Source organism: Bactrocera neohumeralis, chromosome 6, assembly GCF_024586455.1.
Source record: "Bactrocera neohumeralis isolate Rockhampton chromosome 6, APGP_CSIRO_Bneo_wtdbg2-racon-allhic-juicebox.fasta_v2, whole genome shotgun sequence".
Lineage (NCBI taxonomy): Eukaryota > Metazoa > Arthropoda > Insecta > Diptera > Tephritidae > Bactrocera > Bactrocera neohumeralis.
The window spans coordinates 41,881,738-41,904,529 of NC_065923.1; the positions used below are offsets into that span (position 1 = coordinate 41,881,738).

The following is a 22,792-nucleotide window of genomic DNA, read 5'->3' on the forward strand; positions in this document are numbered from 1 at the left end:
CCCAAAGCGAGCTGCGAATATTGAACTCGCAAAAGCACTTATTTCACATTTCCTACCTATACACATGTGTGTATATATGTTTGTTTGTAAGAGGTGAAGAAAATAAATAAACAAATGCCACACCTGCACAAAGTTGTCCAGAAAAGACCGTTTCGGTTGCGGCTTAAAATTGGCATTCCTTGTTGTTGTAGATTATATTTTTGTGTTGAAGTGTGTGGTTTTGTTTAAATATGGAAGTGTGCGTAAAAATACCAATACATATTTACTTATGCAGGTATAAAAGATGTATCCGCAACGCTAGAAAATAAAAACGCGAATATCTTAAGAATAATCGCCTTTGGAGAGTCAATAAATTGGCAGACACTGTCAATAACTAGCGTCATACATACCAAGATGCATAAAATATTTTGAAAATCAAATACAAACACTCTTACATACATACATACATATGAATGTCGTAGAAAAAGTAACAAAAAAGAAAAATATTAAGAAAGTTGTTTAATTTCTTAGAGATTCAACAGTTTTAGTTGTTTATTGCTATGCGATTGAGTTGAACGCACTTACAGTGTGCACTCGTTAACAGTAACTCTAAATAGTATGAAAATTCTTAACGTGCGTTTCTAACGATAATCTTCCAGAACTATAAGTAATCATACATTTTATGAAAATTGCTTGGAGGAAAGCAGTTTACAAATGAGGATATTTTAATTGGAATTATATACATTCTGATAAGAAAGTAATGGGAAATTGTAATTAAATTCCCCGGGTAAATAATATTTCAAAAAATATGTGTTTTGCTTGGTTGGTTGGACAGTTCTTAATTACTATGCCAAACAAACAAAGAATTTGTCTAAAATTTTGTATTTATAACCAAATTTCTTGAACGGAAAAGGCTTACGGTGATCCAGTTTTATCAAAAACACAATCCTACGAGTGATACAAAGCCTTCAAAGACAGTCAAGAGATCGTTGCCTCGTTCTGGACGACCTTCGATCTCTTCAACTGAAGAAAATATTAAAAAAGTGAAGATTACGATGCTTGAAAATCGTCAGGCAAGTGTTAGAGAGATGGCCAGAGAGATAAACCATTTTTAAAACCTTAAAAATTAAATCATCCCTCCCCTTCCTCTTTCCGGCTACAGACCTTAAACCTTTCTAGTTTATTTTCTTTTTGAATTTCATCTTACTATTTTTTTTTGTCTGAATTGTCTGCATTTCAAAAATTATCGGGCCTGGTCTAGTAGCAAGTACAGGAGCTAAAATTAACGACTATAACAAATTTTAATCAAAGTGAAGAACTTTAAAAATATAATATCACTTTATTATTAAACTTGCTTTACATTTTCTAAAAATGCAAAATTCTTGTAGAACACTACAGCCTTTATCATCTGGCCTTGACACGTTTGATCAAGGAAAGACTACTAAGTATGTTTAATGGCTTTTTAAAGGCTTGGCTCCAATTCAAAGAGTCTATCCTATCTATGAATAACGATTAAATCAGAAATTCTCTGAAACAAAAGTAGTATATACATCCGGTTTTCCAATAGGGCTGATATGATTTCAAAGTGTCGTTTCGGCCAATCTTAATATGTTATGACCTAAATTAAGAGTTTGGTGTGGTTGTTGGACTAGTGGAGTCATTGCTCCGTAGTTCTTTAGAAATGAAGCTGGTGACACTGTTACTGTCAATAGAGAGCGTTATAGATAGATGATAACCAACTTTTTATGACCCCAATTAGAAGAAGTTGATCATGACATCATCTGGTTCCAAAAGAAGGGGCAACGTGCCACACAGCATGTGCAACAACCGAAGTATTGCCAACAAAAGTTTCGCATTTGATTCTATTATTTCATTGTGTTAGCATTGTTTTACATTGAATATGGCCTCCATATTTTTAAAACAATTTTTATGACACTGAATGGTAAACTCAATTATAGATTACTTCGCTGTGATCCATTTGACGTCGTTTTTTCGAAAAAAGGTGGTCTTTAGCATTAAGCCAAACTCTCTTCAATTTAAGAAGTCAATATTGAACGCTGTGTAATGCTTTGATCGAAAGTCAAAAGGTGTGTGTCGAATGTGTCTATTCATCCTTTTTGTTGAGTGGGTTGGCATACGATTTTGATTTAGTGGAAATGCACGTGCGCCATTTTACGAAAATGCTTAATTTAACGAATTCGTTCCTCCTAAAGAAGTCGCGGAGCTCATTAAAATGATGTTATAAGTATTCAGAACTTAATTGACTTAACAACTAGTGAGGTTTCTTTTGAAAATAAATCATTTCACTCTTATGGGATAACTCTGCATAAGCTTCCTTAGTTTTTTTTCATATAAACTGAAAGAATACTATCGAATTACATAAAATAGTTGTGCTTACAGCGTACATACTGTACCAGAACAAGATTTCTTTTTGTGAACATATTTAATAATATGTGACCCTGTTGGAAATTATGTGAATTACAAAAAAATTAAATACAAAATAAAACACGAAAAAACGTTAACTTCGGCTGCACCGAAGCTAATATACCCTTCATAGGTTCATTTCTTTTAGTAACTATGTGTCCAGTTTGTAGGGAAGCTATATGTTATAGTAATCCGATCTGAACAATTTTTTCGGAGATTACATTGTTGCCCTAGAAAATAACCTGTGCCAACTTTTGTGAAGACACATTGTCACAGACAGACGGACATGGTTAAATCGACTCAGCTCAACATACTGATCATTTATATATATACTTTATAGGGTCTCCGACGCTTTCTTCTGGGTGTTACAAACTTGGTGACAAACTTAATATACCCTGTTCAGGGTACAAAGAAGGAATATTGCATACATTTTAAAAAAGTATTGTTAATAATCAGGAGAGTTGTGGCAAATAACCAAATAAAGAAATGTATTATAAAACAAATTTTTTTCAATTATTTATGCTTTAATCATCCAGTTGTAGCCACATGAACTTATTTTGTACATTTTTGCTTATACTCATTGATTGAAAAATCGTGTAGTACTTCGTACAAGATCGGAGCTAGATACATTTTTTATATGACTGACATTACAATATTTTTTAACCGATAGTTGCTAATAGAAAGATAACCTGCATATGGACTAGAAATGCTGTTTCACGCTCTAGAAGTAAAACGTTTAAAAGTAGAGCCTTCCGACTGGGCATGTACGAGTATAACGTTTGGTATTTCTCTCAGAAAAATTGATGCCTAATTAGTACGCCGTGTTATTTATGATAGGTGAGAATGCGTTAATGTGTCAAAAGCAGGTGCTGATGACAATGGCTAATGCATCAAAAGCAGAATTCAATGGACAATAGTTAACATTGCTCAACGCTAATTTGTTGATACTATGAAATTTTTAAATTTAAAGCTATCATCTTAACGACTTAAATTTGAATAAGATTTGAACAATAGCTTTCCAATTCATTATGCTGCTTTCATAAGCAAATTAGCAGAAGCCACATGTCTGGCAGATATTAAAGCATTGCTTTCTAAGCGGTAGTGCGGCGAAATAATTTTTATAATAGAGGGTAGATAAAAAGAAGTATATTACTTGTTAGGTTTATATAAGATTACTATTTGAGGTAGTCAAAGTTATCCATGAAACTATTAGACACATATTAATTGGCAAAAAAAAAAAGTCTTCTTGTTATTTGAACAGTATGAATAATCGGTCTAATTTTACTTCTTAGAACTTGATCTCTTAGTGATGGAATCTCTTGTTCAGTTCACAAATGGACGCCTGAAACTCAATAAAATAATTCCTTTAGATATTTTTTGAATTTATTGTTCAATGTGCATTGTTTAAAAAATATTTTACGACTACTAAACAAAACTTTCCCCTTATATCCCTTATATGTGAAACCCTCTATAGTTGTATGGCAGTAAAATTGTTAACAATCTGCACAAGACACAAGGTCGAACATAAATTATGTATTTTGTATATAGTAGCGAACAAAAAATCAAGCAAGCAAAGGTTGCTTTGGAGTAGGCGCGGCTCCTCAGCAGCTAAAATAAGGTGTGCTTTCAAGGAAGCACATTATTTGAAATTAATTGTTCAAAAATTATTATTATGTTTTTCATATATGCCAAAAATAAAAATACAGATTCGCTAACATACAGCCGGTTTTATGGAAACATTTTAAGTACATGAGGAAAGTTATTAAGAATAATTGAACTTGAAAAAAAACAAAAGAAGAAGTTAACTTTGGATAATACCCATCTAGAGAAATTTCTTTTGAGATTTGCCTTATTGCATTAGACAATAAGCCTCATCAAATTTCGAGAAGGTATATCTCGTCAAATAAAAACGTTTAGGAAGCAATGCTAAAATGAACTGATCTGAGCAATTTCTTCGAAATTGTACCCATGCCTTGGGTATAGTTTAGTGAGTTTAGTGAAGATATCTTCTTCTTTTCTTAATTGGCGTTGACAAATGGACCGCTTACGCGATTATAGCCGAGTTAACAACAGCGCGCCAGTCGTTTCTTCTTTTCGCTACGTGGCGCCAATTGGATATTCCAAGCGAAGCCCGGTCCTCTTCCATCTGATATTTCCAACGAAGAGGAGGTCGACCTCTTCCTTTCCGGCGGATACTGCGTCGAATACTTTCAGAGCTATAAATTGTGGAGTGAAGATATCTGGTCGAATAAAAAAAATGTTTTTCATATAAGGACTGGAGTTGGACAAAAAACAGTTAACTTTTCTAAGTCTAAGGACTGTCCTTAATTAATACGCTAAATATGAGCGAGATCTGTTAACCAATTTGTTTACACCACCTACTTAAGTCGGTACACCTCAGTAGTGCGTTGCGATTTTAACAATGGATATACATAAATATTGAACAAAGAATTTGTCTCAAATTTTGCATTTCTAACCAAATTTCGTTGTGCGGAATAGTTGCGAATATTTGAAATGGCTTACGGTGATTCAATCATCGAATGGAAAAATGTAAGCCCGTTTTCAGTCGATTGAAGAGATAAAAAAAAGTCGAATGAAAGAGCCGAAAGTCATCTGAAAAAGGAAAAATCAAAAAGTCGTTTTTTCTACATCTGTGAAAGGTGTTTCTACATCTGGTGGGGATTACTTTGAAGGCGACTAAATAAATATTGATGCATAATTAAATATTTTGCGTTTTATTTACAATGTCCGGGTACTTTTTTGTCACAATGTATGTTGAGTTTTTCCAATTATGATATTTTTATTACCCTATATATTTTGAACCTAGTGAGTAATTTTCAGTAGTAATACTATTTTAAAGATTATAGATAAGGTTAGAAAAGTTTTCGTCGGCAGTAGATTTCTTTAGATTTTGATCTCTATTCAGTTTTCTCACCTTTTCTTATTTACATATACGGGTATACATATATAAAACATACTATAATTTTATATAGTAATAATAGTATAATTTGAAATTCTTACTATATTTTGCCTACATACGATAATGTACATCTATATATTCTTTAGTTTAACCGAGAGAAAGAATAAAAAGCAATGCCGTCTGGCGATGTTCATTGTATATCTTCATAATGAAATATTTATAAGGCAATCGTTCGTCTTCACTACCATATTTATGGCCAGCTTTTGTGATAAACATATACAAGTATATATATATGTGTATAAAATCTTTTCATGCTCTTCATGGCTATTCAAAGATATTTGCATAAAATTATGGCTAAGCAAGAAAAAAGAGAAACTATACAAATAACAAAAAGGGTTGACAAAAATCGTAGAATGTCGTAGAATTAGCACCTTTTTGTAAATAACGCTCTTTGTGAAACTTCAGAAATAGGTCACTTTCGCAACAACAAAGAAGTTGACTTGCCTTTATGTGTACACTTCTGTGGCGTATGTATATATATATGTATGTGGATACGAATATATATATGTATATATATCAGAAGATAGAAGTTACTATTTTCAGAAGTAAAAAAAATCAGAATTTTTTTCAAAATAAGAGCCAAACGTAACAGTTGCGCTTCGCTCAGCCACGAACTATTGAACTATGTTCACGCTTTGCATTCCAAACAATTTACCTGTCACAGCCGATGAAGCTATCTCGCAGCCTGGTCAACCTATTTGAAATTTGTGTCTGCGTGCCATTTCTATGGTTTCGGCTTTGCAAGACTCGTTGACAGCAAGTGAAAATACATTGTATACAACTAAATGTGTGTATGTATGTACATATATCTATATCTCACTATGTGTATTCTTACCAGCTTCTAGCGTCTCGTCGGCTTTTTCTTTTTGGCATCGCAAGCCAAATGGGCTCTAACGCCGCCTAAGAGCGATGCCAAACAAGAAAGCGTATAATTGAATAAGTCCAAAACGGGTTGTGCGGTGCTCCTGTTCCAACAGCGGGCGGCACATCGCTTTGTGTGTGCGCGTGATGCTTCTTAACTGACGAACGGGTGGTTTGTAAGGTTGCTTCGGCCAATATAGAAATTTGTGTGTTGTTTGTGTTGCATACATATTTATTCAAAAATTTTTAGAAAACAGAAATAACTTCGTTGGATGAAAGAGTAGGCTGTCTAATTCCGGTTGTTACTTGGCAAATTACTGGTTGTGTGGTATTGGTGAAAGTTATCGATTGCCACTGAAATTTCATTCAGAAATAGTCTCAACAACAATGAGTGAACCTGTTTACATACGCGCGCTAATGGCTTACGTATGATTGATTATTTCATATTAGCATCAGATGGTGATTACCGCTACTATATCACTACATCGTCCACTAAGTTATTTTGTTTTTTTTTTTATTGCAATTTAAACACGATTTTTTATGGTGTAAAAGATTTTATGAAATTGAGTATTCTGCATTTTAATCCAATTCATTTTGCTATCTATAGGCAAGAGATTGATACAACGCTAATAAAATCCTTGCAAGGAAAAAACTAGTACAAGTGGTTTTTTACGTTCTCATTTGATATTAAGGTTGTCCGATCCAAAGTTTTTTTGCATAGATCCGAACTAGCAATAATCTAAAGGTGCCAAGCCTCCCGAATATGGTGGGTGTGGCAGCACATCCCATTCAAGCTGCAAAAACTTTAAGCGAGTCATCATACTTACGACTTAATTTTTCCAGCTGATCACTATACACTTCTGAGTTAATCCCACAAAACAGACAACATAACATTTTTTTTTTGGTGACCCTCAAAGTGGTTTGAGCTGGTTCATTTATAGATCATGATCTCTTGCGCTTTACATTCTTGTAAACAACCCACTTTTCTTAGTCGATTGACAAGCAAATCAGAGTCGTTAATGCGACGAAGCAAATTTCGTTCTCTAAGAACATAAGGAACCCATATATTAACTTCGAAATTAGTTCTAGAATCATTCCGAAATCTTTCGAGGTGTTATTTGATGATATGCATCGACCAATGACTTTATTTTATCCACATCGACTCCACAATGCCTAGCAGAATGTGGTGCACTCTAAAGATCGAAATTGTAATTGAAAGAAATTTTACAATTTTGGCATTGGCGTTCGATCAACTTCTTCTCTGCTCCGTACACATCACATAAATTCTGCCTGCTTGAACTGCATTTTTACTCTTTCGATAGTAACAAAGTAAAATGAGCCGAAAATGCTGTTTTGGATCTTCCATCTTCTATGCGACGTGAAGCGAAAACTATTCCAAAAAATAAAAATAAAAATAAAAATAAATTTACAAATAAGCCTTACTTTATCAGCTGTTTAAATATATAGCGGTTAAAAGATTAAGTGTAAAATTGGCTGCGAAAAAATTCAATAAGATCAGCGGCTCGCAGCACACGAATTTACTTTTAATATTCAACCCACGTAGTATGGGTGGATGATAGTGTTGGAATATATATACATTAGGGTACTTTAAAAAAGCGAATGTTTTTTTCTTCGTTTGGTACTCTGAAAAATAGGTTGATAGATGTCTAAGAAAGCCTCCCAAAGGCTCTCTTAATTGACCCCGGAAGATCCTTCCTAACGGCTTTCACTTTTTTCTTATTATCAGATAGACAAATTTGTATCTCGGTTCAAACTTCCAAACATCATAATATTTGCTTTAATGAACTTTGTAGAGAATTATATACTCTTCAAGAAATCAATTTTTTCATAAATCTAAGCGTTTAAAAGATATTAATGGTTAAAATTTGTTGATTTTAAAGAAAAAAAATTTCTAAAAAAAAAAATATGAAAAAAGCGGAAAAGTGCTAGTTTTGTGGGGAACTCACTGCTCTGGGTTTTTTTTTTTTGACCCACCTTAATATATGGTACATATATTTTTTTAGGCATAATTCCCTTTTCTCAAGTCTGCAAACGTATTTATAATTGGTTGAATATATGTTTTTTATCCCAACTATGTATTTCTAAACATTCTTGAGTGATAAGGTAACCCCATTGATGTAAGCTGTGAGATACATATGCTCTTTTCATTGTATGGTATTGCAGTAGTTTACCTCTGATAAGTGTCAATCTTAAATGTTTGGAGAGTGAGCTAAAAATATAACTTTGCTTTAAAAATAGAATGTGAATTTAATGAGGGGTTTTTAACCTTTTTTATATAATCCGAATGCTCAACGTCAAGTAGAACAGACGATTTTAAAGCACAAAACCTAGAAAGAGTTAGCGCTTCACAGACAAAATTTGAATTGCATATACTAATTAGCAGTCTCAGGGAATCGAAACAGTAGCAAATGGAAGAACACAGAGCCAGAGTCTTCCGCTTAGGGAATCCCCAGTAAATTTTTCTCAGAATTGTATTTAAAAGAATGTGCTGAATTGTAATATTCGTAAGTATGTCACAGGGAGATATATTATATTTGTTCTGTATAAATGTCACATATGATAATGAGATTCTTCGTAGACAAGCAGGGCGGTAAAAAATATCTATATTATATATCTATGAATATGTGTAGAAAAAAGTAAGGTAAATACTTATATATACATACATACATAGTACTTATATGGGTATGCAGGTGGCTATGTGTTTCAAGAATTTCATTGTTGCCAATTTCCTACGTGATGCATACAAACTCAGAAAATAAAAATAAAGCCATACGTGATCTCCACAATAAGTAGATGATTAACACTATGCAGCAGCACAATAATAATTTTTCTACGGCACATTGATCTTGAGATATACATACATATGTACATTATATGATATCTTAGAATGCAAAATAACGTAACATCAATTTTCATAAGTTTACAGGCGAAAGAAAAACGATATAACATAAACCACTCATATTGAAACAAAATTTGGGTTTGGTTATAAAATTGTTATACATTGGTTATATCTGAGAGCAAAAGCCTGAATTTTTACGATATTACATTTTATAATAAGATGTAGTGAATCGTAAGCAATAAAAAACTCAATTTCGATTTTTTGTGATGCGTTGTTTTGCATTTCAGGTGACGAAATGTATATGGAATAGCAGATAGTGTTAAATATTTTGGAATATATATGACAATATATTTCGAAAACTGTTTGAAAATTTTGATTCTCTTAAATCGTCTTAAGAAATGCGAACTTGCTAGCTGATTCTTGAACATAAAAGTACAGAAAATTGATAAAGACAGACTATTTCGAAAATGTTCTTATGGGCCAATACAGGGCATATTTCCATTTTTTCATATAAGATACTTCTTATAAGCCTCTTCTGGGATAGCCTTCAAGGACTTTGGATTTTTTCGGGTTTAACTCATTTTTAGCACCATTAATAGATTGTTGGATTTCGATATCACTTTATAAGTCCACGTCTCATCGTCAGTGGGTTCCTCTGCTTCGCTGTCAAGCACTCCTTTTGCGACCTCTACTAATTGTGCTATTTTCAAAAAATTCTGGTCGTTTGGTACACTTCATACCGAAAACATTAACCAAAATGCCTTGAGTAGATCCATAAGAGACGTCATGATGCTCTGCTAACTATCTGATGCCAATACGACGATTTTAAAGCACTGTTCCTTAGACTAAATTGGTACATTTCAGAAGGAGTCAGAGGAATGAAATAATAAACTGTTTTTGATTCGCAAAGCATTAGAGATTATCGAATCGAAGGTATCAGGTATTTAATGAGGTATCCACTTCTCGCTTTTATTAAGTTCAATATGCTAACTGTTTGGTGCAATGTAAAATGTAACATTTTTTACAAGCGAGCGTCGATAAAGAATATAAATATGCTCTAAAATAAAGGATGGATATTCAGTCAGAAATAATTACCAATAAACTACTGCAAGTACTCCTGAATTCTAATAGACATTGAAATTTTAATAGCTTAAATAAATCGACTCGAGAAAAAGTCTTATCAAAGTTCTGAAAACTCATTTGTAGTATATGTTAATTGAAAAGTAATTTTCATATTTTTAATGCTTTCCGATGGGTGTAAGACATAGTTTCTTTTATTGCTACTACTTAACATTTGCAGACTGGTGTTAGCTGTCAGAAACACACATTATACACATACATATTTATTTTTAATTCTTGTGCTCAAAAGATTTGCTTCAAGCCACGTTCGCGTGCGTCAAAGGCTTCTCCGGTTTTATAAAAAAAGATATTGCTATATGTGGCTGTACTTACAAACTTACATATTTTTATTATTAATATGTATATGTATACATTTAATTATTATTTTTATATTGACACTCATGAACCGCAATTGGCGCGAATTGTTAATCAGGTGACTTTTAATGAGGTATATGGATGTCTACAAGATATGTATTCATATACATACGTCAGATAAATACGTTTTCAGAGCACATATCTGTTTGTGTTTGTAAATATTTATGACGGCAATGCTGTTTGCACAGCTGTCATAATTTGCATATTGTCGGCTTTATGTATATCTGCAAGCGCTTACTTTCGATATCGAAAATGAATGTGCTCCTCAAAGCATAATAATAAATTAAATGTTCCAAAGCTGGATTTGGCAAAACTTTGACATCGCCAGAGAACCAGAGAACGACTGTCATGAAGTAAATAGGGTTCGAAAGGAAAGTGGTTATACTAATTTATTGCGGGATCTGTGGTTATACGAGTACTATTGGACTGGATAACTTTGTTGTTCCCTTCACAACTAAAAATTTTATATAACTGGTAGAGACGTAGCTTGATCTACAAGTTTTAAGATGATCCATGGCTGAAGAAGAATATTTAACACTATTTTTTATGAAAAACAAAGGAGACCAAAAAAGTGGCTTTAAAGAGTAACTTTGGTTCTAAGCTAAGAAAAGCATTCATTTCCAAGCGGTCCGCAAATGACTGTTACGGACAAAAATGTTAACAAGTTTTCAAAAGTTCTTTTTCCAGCTTCAAAAAAAAAAAATTCGCGGAATAGAAAAAGCTAATCGACGAGACTGAAATATGCATATTTACTTCAAAAATCGTATCGCAAAGTTCGAAGAACCCCAAAATAGATATATCGATCTCGTGTGCACATTAGGGTGCTTCAAACATTTTTTTTTTTTACTTTTTATTTTCAAATCTTATCTTCGCAAATATTTCTATGTATGTACAAGTATTTTGATGTAAAAAAAACTTTATACTAGCTCGAGATCAACTTTGTATACTACTGCAACCGCCGATTTAAATTCCAGGTGATTTTTTTACTTTTCGGTATATAATTCCAACAACAATAAGTAAAATATTTTATTGTTACAAACTTACACTTTTAACAAAGAATTTCTGATTTTAGGGAAAAAATATTTTAAACTTGGCCATTGCGACGCCATTTCCGGTGTTTCCTCAGAAAAAAGATGCGCCCGCGTTGGCAGGATAATTGCCTACAGGATCATCTAAAGTGAAAAAATAATTGTTTGAATTAAAATCTTAACTTAGAAATTGGACGATAGAAAAACTGACGCAGACATTTTTTCAAAAAAATTACAAATTAAAATTTCAATGAAAATTTTACGACATTTTTTTTAATAGTTGTAATCGAAAACAAATCCTTCGTCCAAGTCTTTAAGAGTTGTATCTCAAAGACCTGTGTAAAATTTAATGAAGATCGGTTGAGTGGTTCTCGAGATATCTTGCCAACCGATTTCAAAAATACAGTTTCGAGAAAAACTCGTTTAAAGATGGGGCACTTAGCTATCCTCGAGCACACATGTTCTCATGACTGTATCTGCGAAACTATTACTCGGATCAACATGATAAGGATAATATTCCAAAGGTGTTGTAGATTTTAATAAGACAGTAAAAAAAACGATTTTTTGAAACCCTTAAATCCATGCAGCCTCTTAATAAAAAGGGCTGAGCGTGTTTTTCTAATAACGAAGCATCTTTGCGCCTAAAATGGGCAAAATCCAGTGAAAACATGCCTTATAACTAACAAACCCATATAATTTACAGACCTTTTGCACTTGAAGGTACTCCTCCGGCTTTGTTCTTTGCAAATTACAAGAGTATAAAATGTTCAGTTACACCCGAATTTAGCCCTGCTTATTTGCATAAGATTCTTATTTAATTAACGAGGGAAAAATTTGTTTTTTACAAAAACCGTTTTATATTCTTGAATTTGAGTATTTGTGCTTTTCACAAGACCCTAATGCACTAAAGGTTATAATAGTGTATATAGAAAAGTTAAAGTAATATTTAATCAATAGTGGCAAATATGTGTTTATTGTTGGTAAAGAAAGCGTCCAATTTATAGCATTTCGCTACGGGCACGTTCCCTGTTCACGTGTGTTAATCGGCTTACGAATTGTACACACATAAATATAGCAAGTGTAGCAGATCACAGTAAAAATATTATATATACAAACATACATACATATGTATAATCAATAATTTATTTGGAGTTATTTTGCTTTTTTGGTTTCTTTCATCATTTTTTATTATTCACGTAATTCTTTCCTGTTTTCCCGTTATGTATTTATGAAAATAAACCTTTTCAAATAATATTTAGTTATCGTTGAATGACATTTAGTAGTGTTATTTTATTACGTAAAGAATAAAAATAGCATAAAAAGCACCAGTAATTGGAACTTTTTGTCAATAAATATTATGTGATGAACATTTTTTATAAGTAGATGACATCGATATCATCGGCCTCAACACCCGCGCCGTTAGTTCTGCTTTCTCCAGGCTGGACAAGGAAGCACAGAAAATGGGTCTAGCAGTGAACGAGGGCAAGACGAAATATCTCCTGTCATCAAACAAACAGTCGTCGCACTAGCGACTAGGCTCTCACGTCACTGTTGACAGTCATAACTTTGAAGTCGTAGATAATTTCGTCTATCTTGGAACCAGCGTAAACACCACCAACAATGTCAGCCTAGAAATCCAACGCAGGATAACTCTTGCCAACAGGTGATACTTCGGACTGAGTAGGCAATTGAGAAGCAAAGTCCTCTCTCGACGAACAAAAACCAAACTCTATAAGTCGCTCATAATTCCCGTCCTGCTATATGGTGCAGAGTCTTGGACGATGTCAACAACCGATGAGTCGACGTTACGAGTTTTCGAGAGAAAAATTCTGCGAAAGACTTATGGTCCTTTGCGTATTGGCCACGGCGAATATCGCATTCGATGGAACGATGAGGCTTTCGAGATATACGGCGACATTGACATAGTTCAGCGAATTAAAAGACAGCGGCTACGCTGGCTAGGTCATGTTGTCCGGATGGATGAAAACACTCCAGCTCTGAAAGTATTCGACGCAGTACCCGCCGGGGGAAGCAGAGGAAGAGGAAGACCTCCACTCCGTTGGAAGGACCAAGTGAAGAAGGACCTGGCTTCGCTTGGAATATCCAATTGGCGCCAGGTAGCGAAAAGAAGAAACGACTGGCGCGCTGTTGTTAACTCGGCTATAATCGCGTAAGCGGTGCCTACGCCAATTAAGAAGAGGAAGAGGCACAGATGTGTGTGAGAAATAATGGAAAGCTAAGCTAATGTAGAATCCAATATTAAATACCCAATAAAGAACTAGAAGTATTTAAAATCAAGTTAGAATTGACATATGTCAACCGCGTAAGCGTTTTCTTCACCAATAAAATAGAAGACTTAAAGAGGATCAGCATAAATTTAAACAGCTTGAATTATTGGGACTACAACTACATTCGTGCGCTTTTATATACCGAATTTGAAGTTTATTTAAGAAAAATGCCTGAAAAGTATTATTCAATGTATTGCCTATCTGAAGCTATAACATTATTTCATCTTTCTGGCAATTTGTGAATTCCATCCCAAAAGAACCGCCGCTATAACTTCATTAAGTAAATTTTTGATATCATGAACTGAAGTGTGCCGTATTCCAGAGAGGACATTCTGCTTCCACTGGAATAAAAGGTAGTCAGAAGAGGCGAGGACAGGACCATAAGGCGGATAAAGCAGAACTTCCCAGCCGCCATTTATACAAATAGTTTTTAAGTTGTCATGATAGAAAATTATTATGACGTGTCTAGTCGCGAATTCCGTGCATTTTTCGTCAATTGCTAGTTTCCATTTGATGAGTTATTGTCGGTATTAATGGATTCACTATATAACCCGTTCTCTGAAAATACAGCATACCCTTCTGATCCATCAATTACAGAGCATTATCTTGGCGTCATAGATAACCGAGTTTGCCGTTGATTTAGGCTTTTTGGAAAGGTTCAACGTAAGATTTTTTGCGTTCAGGGTTATCTTAATGGATCCATTTTTCATCACCAGTCTCAATCCGATCCAAAAACAAATTTTTTCGTAGCGGTCAGGCAGCCCTTTGTCTTACAATTCTCACATCGTGAAACTACTCTTGGCACGTGCGCTTAGCTAGATCATGTTCACCATAAACTTCTACCTAAATACGATGACTTTCGGCTAATGGTTCATATTAAGGTAATGTAGAAGAACAATATTTCAGGTACAAAGTTCGACGTATTTGAGAAAAAAAAAACCACAAGGAGATTAGCTTTCTATCGCCTATTCAGGACGTTGAAACAATTATGTTGCTCCATCTTTTGGCAAACGGTACGAATATAACACACAACTACTAATAAATAAATAGGCTGGATCTAATCTAATAGAGAAGCACTCCGCGGTTAGTCACAAGGGACCATCTTACTACCCACGCTTTTGATGCTTTTATAACAAACAAACTCTTCACTTTTGTTTTATCATAACACATATAACCTACTATAAGACACTATATTTATGTTTTTTAAAAGCAACCGTTAGGTGAACATTTGTACACTCTTTGTCACCTATTGCGAAATATAACATAAAAATTCCCAAGTGCCGACATTCAGTCTATCGAAATATCAATGACTTCAATATTAATGTACAATAATTTGGCATACCCATATTTTGATTAGTATTCAAAGACTATACAAATTATTTCATGGCTTTTTGCCAGTAATATTGTTGTTATATTGGTACTTTACTATTGTTGTGTTTCAGCAATATGTCGCGGGTTGAAGCGCTGACCACTGCTTGGTATGCAAGAGACGTTTGTAATATTTGGTTTATAATATTTTATGGACAAACTACTATTGCATAATATACCTCTAGTCAAAAAGTTTAATAAAGATCTAATGTTTCCATGCATACATATGTAATAGTTATGCTCTAAAATGGGGTTTAGAATTTATTTTTAACATTTACTTTCGCGTAATGTAATGGTGATTCTTCCAGCGGAAACTTCAAAGCATGGCTGGAACACCAAACATTCGAAGTGAATTTTACTTACGATTAATCTCTTAGTTAAATATGATTATTATTTTATATTAATAATATTATTAATCGAAAAATTTAAAAAAACTTTACAAGCGCATTTCTTTTTGCTTAAAAGAGTATTACAAGATATTTAGCTAGCTTTTGATCGATCAGTTTGTATGACAGTAATATGTTATAGCGGTTCTAATATCGATGTTTCCAAAAATGAAGCAGCTTTTTGGGCAGAGGAAGACATGTTCAAATTTTCCGATCTATACCTCAAAAACTGAGGGACTCTTCTTCTTAATTGGCGTAGACACCGCTTACGCGATTATAGCCGAGTTAACAACAGCGCGCCAGTCGTTTCTTCTCTTCGCAACGTGACGCCAATTGGATATTCCAAGCGAAGCCAGGTCCTTCTCCACTTGGTCCTTCCAACGGAGTGGAGGTCTTCCTCTTCCTCTGCTTCCCCCGGCGGGTACTGCGTCGAATACTTTCAGAACTGGAGTGTTTTCGTCCGTCCGGACAACATGACCTAGCCAGCGATGCCGCTGTCTTTTAATTCGCTGTAATGTCGATGTCGTCGTATATCTCGTACAGCTCATCGTTCCATCGAATGCGGTATTTGCCGTGGCTAACGCGCAAGGACAATAAATCTTTCGCAAACTTTTCTCTCGAAAACTCGCAACGTCGATTCATCCGTTGTTGACATCGTCCAAACTCTGCACCATATATACTGAGGGACTAGTTCTCGTATATACAGACGATTAGATAATAATAAAATTCTTAATTGATTCTTCAAAACCTATGTCGTCCTCTTACGTTTTTTCCAACGCCCGAAACGGTTGATAAAGTCATTTTCGGGAATAGCCTTCATTGCGAGTAGAGATTCACGAACATTCATTTTTTTGACCCGATTTGACGAGTTTTTTCGGCTTCGCCAGTAATAATACATTTCACGATATCCTGGAAGTCGAAAAGCTTTGTTTCACAGATGTTAAAGCGAAGTTGTTTTTCGAAAATATTGAGTGATTTTAGAACCAAACGTGCTTTCACTTTTCTTACGGTCAAATGATCTTTTAAAAAAGTTTTCACTGATCCTTCCGATATTCGAAAGACTCCATTAGGATCTCTGACTATTAATCTTCGATTCTCAATCACCAATTCCTTTTTTTAACGTCTTGATAATCAGTTGATGTTGATGGGCGTTGTGGACGACTCGAACTGACATATGTATAAAAAGACTTAACGCATTTTTCGTCGAGATTTTAAGTTGAAAGCGTACAATTACAGTTTGTACAAGAACTAGATTCGCTTGACCATTCCAAGCGACATCGCTTCGCTCTAAGGGCTCTTGAAAAGTTCCAAGAAAATCCAAATTTTGTTCAGCGGTGCGGACCATTTCTGGCTCAATGAGTATGTAAATAAGTAAAATTGCCGCTTTTGGGACGAAGAACATTCTGAAGAAATTCAAGAGTTGTCATTTCATACAGAAAAAACAACAATTTGGTGTGGTTTGTGGGTCGGTGGAATCATATGGACCATATTTCTTCAAAAATACTGCCGGTGAGAGCGTAACCGCAAAGTCGTCATGATAACCAACAATTCGATGCCCAGAATTGAAGCTCGCGATCTCGAGGACATTTGGTTTCAACAAGACGGCGCCACTGTCCACACATCGCATCAATCAATGGATTTATTAGCAGAACACTCCGGTGAGCAGTTAATTTCACGTTTTGTTCCGGTCGATTGGCCACCAAGAATGTGTGATATCACACCGTTAGACTTTTTTCTATGGGAATATGTAAAGTCTAAAGTTTAAGCAGACAATCCCGCTTCGATTCAGACTGTGAAGTAAAACTTCATTCATTCGTCAGTTACCATTCGAAATGCTCGAACAAGTCATCGAAAATTTTACTCAACGGATGGACCATCTGAAATGTAGCCGCGACCAACATTTGAAAGAGATAATCTGTAATAAATAAATGCCAAAGAATGTTCTTTCGAATGATAATAAACATTCCTCAAAATGTAACTTCCTTAAATTTGAAGTTTATGTTTTTTTCTTTAAAAAAGTAGGGAACCTCAAAATGGAGCACCCTTTAATTTATAAGCTTTCCGGTATGCGGCCAATTATTAGCGAGAAGTTTAGCAGAAGAAATGACCTTGTTCGTTACCAGCAGCTTTTCAAAACAAAGCGTTATTGCAATTCCCATTTCGAAGATGCTTTTGATTTCCAAAATTTCTGAATAACAAGTTTTTACGAAATCGCTATTAAAACCAATTTAAGTCAAAATAAAAATTTACAAAATCATAAATATGTGTTTAGCAGTATGTTTTGACTTTCTCTTTTGTTTCTAATTACAGGTTTGTCGCACACTGCCAAGTCCCCGGTGGATCGTCAGCCACTTGTGTAGTGGCTGTCATCTGCAACCGAAGTGATTGCTGCCAAAGTGAAATATGCAACACCAAAGAACGTGAGCCGATAGCTAATCATATAATAAACAAAAACAACAAGAAAAAGTTAGTGCAAATAGTGTTTAATACCAAAAACGAACAGCAAAATGTTGGACAGTGCAAAGGAAACAAAAACAATGTTGACCACATACGATGCAGCAGTGTTGGCTACGGCCAAGCCTGCTATTGAAGATGCAAATAAAAGTGCATTAATTACAACAAACTCAACCACACCAAATTCATCGCCATCAAAAGCAAAGACACTTTTTAGTTGGTTTCGCGGTGGCAACGCAAAACAAGCAAATAAAGCCGAGACAACGCAAAGCGAACAAAAGCACACAGAGAGTAGTGCCGTTGAAGGGAGTGGAGTCCATACGGGGAGTCGTGCCAAGTCATTATCGCCACAGACACCGACGCCGACGAGCGCGGCGGCGGAACGCGACGTAACACTACGCGAATTTCGTGGCGTCCAAAGTTTGCGACACTTGTGGAATAAACGCATTAGCGCTAGTGAGGACGCAACGCGGCGACAAAACTCACTAAGTGACAGCAAAGCAAACAAATTAACAAAATCCATTGGCTGTTTGGTCAACGCAGCCAAAGCGACAACAGGGTCTGCTGCGAGTGCTGACGAGGGCGTTGCCTTGAGCAAAAAACGCGCGCACAGCCTACACGATTGCACGCAGGTTGGCGTTGATAGTGAAGCTGAAGCGCTAACAGTAGCGACGCACGAGTCCGAACTACACTATTTACATCGGGAGAAGGACAACTTTTATAAGTACAAAACGGCCGAGCAAGCAGCAAAACATTTGACGCGCGAGGCGCGCATGCGTATCAGGAGTGCGCGCCGCGTCACCGCCGGCATCGTCAGCAGCGAGACGCGCGACGACGATGCGCACTTTCCAGCGGTGCAGGCGAGTGACCGCGGCGAGCGCATACATTGGCTAAAAAGGCAAGACATGGTAAAGAAGCGTCGTGAAAATTCAGAAATGGCAACTGTAAATAGCCGTATTAGCCATGAAAAAGCCACAACGTTATCAAATGACGCAATTGTTATCGGTGAAAGAGCAAACACCGCAACGCGCGTCACAACAACAAATGATATGGAGCCAACAACACCGACCACCCCGCTCGAATGGCGCGACCACCCTGCCGAGTCTTCCGATACCGATACGCTTGCTGCCAACAGTTCACCTCGTCTTTCAGCCAGTCGTAAGCGGTACGCGCAACGTGAAACAGCGAGTACGTCGGTGGCGAAACGCAGTAGCAGCGATTCGAATAAATCAGGCTCGCTTACGTTATCAACGTCGGGTTCGGTAGCTAGTGGCGCGACTACAGGGGGGCGCAGCGCGCGTCGTACCGCCTCCACTTCATCGTCCTCAGCATCCGCGCGAAAATACAGTTTTAAAACACACACGCGCACATATCATGCGCCGCGAAAGATGAGTCAACGCGATAGCTTCAATAATGGCAGCGGCAGTGGTAGTGCGGCCACTTTGGTGCCGGGGGGTGGCAATATAGTTGCCAAGCTGACACAACAATTCAATGAAATGATACAAAAAGATAAGAAGCTGCTGGAAGAGGTGAAGCGCAAGAACGGTGTGCTCATGTCACGTGGCGGACACGTTTACAAAGTGGTACAGAATCCTAACACCACATTGGACACTAACAAACGTATTTTGCCCAGCGCCGCGCGGAGTGCACGCGAATCAGGATCACCCTTACGTCCTTCAACTGTGCAGCGCAACATAATGAAATTCGAAGGTAATCCCGAGGCCGTTAAGCCTGTGGTCCCAGCGAAAAGTGCGCATGTACTACAAAAGCTGCGCGAACTCAACAGAGCGCAACAGTATAGTCTGAATAACAATGGCGGTAGTGCCGGTGTACCAAAGAACTTAAAGCTTCATGTCACCCCCACAACAACAAATGAGTTGCAGCTGAAACTCGAAATGAAGAAAGCGCAATTAACGTTGCCGCTCTCGCCGCCATTAGAAGTCGTAACCGAAGAGTCGAAAACACCGCTAGAAGCATATGAAAAATCAAACTGGAACAGCCCGTTGGGCATGACACAGGTAAACGTGTCCATCGCAAAAAATGTGGAAAGCACGTACGCGCTACAAATAACAGTAACAACGGCAGCATTGATGACGCAAAAACACTTAATGAAGTCGAGCAGCGACAAGGCGATGATCTACAGCAAAGCGTTAACAGTACGAATGCATTTGATGAATGTCTGGATGGTCTCAGTAACAGCACTGCGCAAGAGATGAGAATATCCAATAGTAATGATGTAAGAACCGATGCGAACACACTTACAGCTAGCAATAAAGACATTGCTATGGAATGCAATACGATTTGCATTAAGGCGATGCCGGCAGAGGACGCAATTGAACCCGTTGCAATTGATGCAATAACGGAGGCCACCATAAAAGCTGAGCTTAGCATTCCCACGACTGATGTGACACTGAAAACGCCATTAGCTGCCGTTGATAGCAGCAAAGCAACTGTCACAATTACAACACCAACGTCGAGCGAAAGCCAACAATGGCGGAGATAATACAAACGCCAACCAACGCATCGCCTGATGACCAACTCGACGCCGTCAACGATGAGAAGGCAAAGCAACGCAAACACAAATACGCGAAAATTTATGAAAAGTTCCGTTTTAGGTCACCATTTGTTGGCGGCCACAGTAACAAGAAACTGTCTTCGAAGCAGCCGATGTTGCCGATTGCAATGACTGAAGAAATTCAGCGACCAGTTGCTGAGTTAGCTGAAGACGCAGCATTAACTATAGAAACAACAACGACTACCACAAGAGAGACTGATAAGATCAAGGCCGACAATAATACTTTAAATACCGTTAATGTAGGCACACTGACCCCTGAACCAGAATCGAAGTTACTCGATGCACTCGAAATCATCGATCACAAATTAAAAGATCTCGCAATCGAACAAAACGATGAGAATGCTGCCGCTCTTGTACTCTCTCCGGAGGATGACTTTGAAAAGCGTGTGCTACCGAATAACTCCTTCATATTTCAGGCGAGCACCAAACAAGTGGCCAATAATAAACTGATTGTAGCACAGGCTGTCAATGTGTCACTTGTAAACAGTATTGAGGGCGAACAACTGATGACGGAGCAAAAGGCACTGCTGCGTCAGCAATGCGATTACAGCGAACTGGTGCGTCCACTAAGTGTGCAACCCATTTTGGTGGAACTTGAAGCTGTTAAAACGGCAGAAGAAACAGTAGCTTCGACAGAGCCCATGTACGAACCCATTGCTGGACACAGTGATACTACAAAGACTGAAACACACTTAACTTTAACAACTAAACCACTACCACAAAGCACCGTTATGTATACACCACCGACATCCTTCGTCTATAACAGTTTAGCGGCAGCACAAGAGAAGAAATTGCAAGAAATAAACGAAGGTTTGGTAGAAAAACTCACTGAGCCATTAGCCGAAAGTAGTGAACTCTTCGAGGACATTTACCAAACTGTCGACGAAGCTAAAGCCACAACTACATCCACAGTGACTGAGGCCACAAATCTCACACTCTTGGCTGACTACGAATCCATAGCGGGTTCCGCCGAACAAACAACGCAGTTAACGCAAGCGATTGCCACGGCAATAGCGAGTAGTAGCAAACCCTTGTACGACGGTTATGAAATCTGTGAACCACCGCCGGACATACCAACTGCACTTTCTACGGCTGCTATGCCTCTAAACGATAGCACTTCCAGCAGTACAGGCGCCAAGCTTATGCAACAAATCTCTATGGGCGTAGGCAACGTGCGTAATACCAACGACGAACTGCCGGAGCTGCCGAAACCAAAGCGTCGTCTGCCCAAATCGCCAATGCCAGGAAAGCGTTCGCCGAAGTCTGCAAGCAAGAGCGCAGCGACCCTTCGCGAAAACAGTAAAACCCTTAACAGCAGATCGGGTTGTAGCAAGAGCAGCAGTAATAGCACAATCCCTGCAATGGACGATCATGACGACGAGCATCACTACTATGCAGATGATGAGAACATCTATGACACAATTAAGGGTTCGCATTGTTACGAATCGGTGCACACTGCTGACAATGCAACGCAAAAATCCAACAACACTACAACAAAATGTGTTAGTGATAACATTTCGCTCACCTCAAATTGTTACGAGAGCATCGCGCATTACCGTCGCATTAGTAACGGTACTGTTGTCGGCCATTTGACGGGAAGTAGTAGTGGTTCGACGCTTACCATTTCATCAGATCACAAAACGAACAGTTTATACGAGATGTCTGTGACGGCCAGCATGATCTATGGCACGGGTAGTCTAGGCTCCAGGCAGTCGTCGACGGCGGAAAAATCAAGTGCAAGCATTTCCGGGCGCATCGGTGGTGTTAATAATAATGGTAGTGATGAGAGTAGTGATGGTCACGCTGGCACCAAAAACTTTAGTCAGTCGCATTGTGGCGCGACAAGTGACAACAGTGATGAATGGGTGGATATATCGGATCCCGAGGCGGAGGGTGCGGAGCAAGTTGTGAAGCCGCAATTTATTGTGTAAGTATTTAATAATTCGGTTCGTTTTTCTAAAACTTGTTATAAACATGTATTTAATGTCATATGCATATTTTTTGCTGATGAATGTGTCTCAAATCAGTAATTATTGTTGATGAATTGTTGTGTTTTCCAGAAAGCCAAAATAAAATTAGCCAATAGCTAATTTTG

At 37.1% G+C, this 22,792-nt stretch overlaps 2 protein-coding genes across 2 annotated transcripts in view; both read left to right on the plus strand.

The window, feature by feature from the left end:
- Positions 1-20,625, plus strand: part of LOC126761448 (uncharacterized) — a 68,350-nt gene extending 47,725 nt beyond the window's left edge. The window contains 2 exon segments of the mRNA XM_050477609.1: positions 17,979-20,180; positions 20,183-20,625. Of these exon segments, the coding sequence (XP_050333566.1) occupies positions 18,176-20,180; positions 20,183-20,625 (2,448 nt within the window). The 5' untranslated portion in view covers positions 17,979-18,175.
- LOC126761446 (uncharacterized) overlaps positions 20,613-22,792 on the plus strand; it is a 39,227-nt gene continuing 37,047 nt past the window's right edge. Inside the window, exon 1 of the mRNA XM_050477597.1 lies at positions 20,613-22,624. Coding sequence (XP_050333554.1) covers positions 20,613-22,624 — 2,012 coding nt within the window. The remainder of the gene's footprint in view (positions 22,625-22,792) is intronic.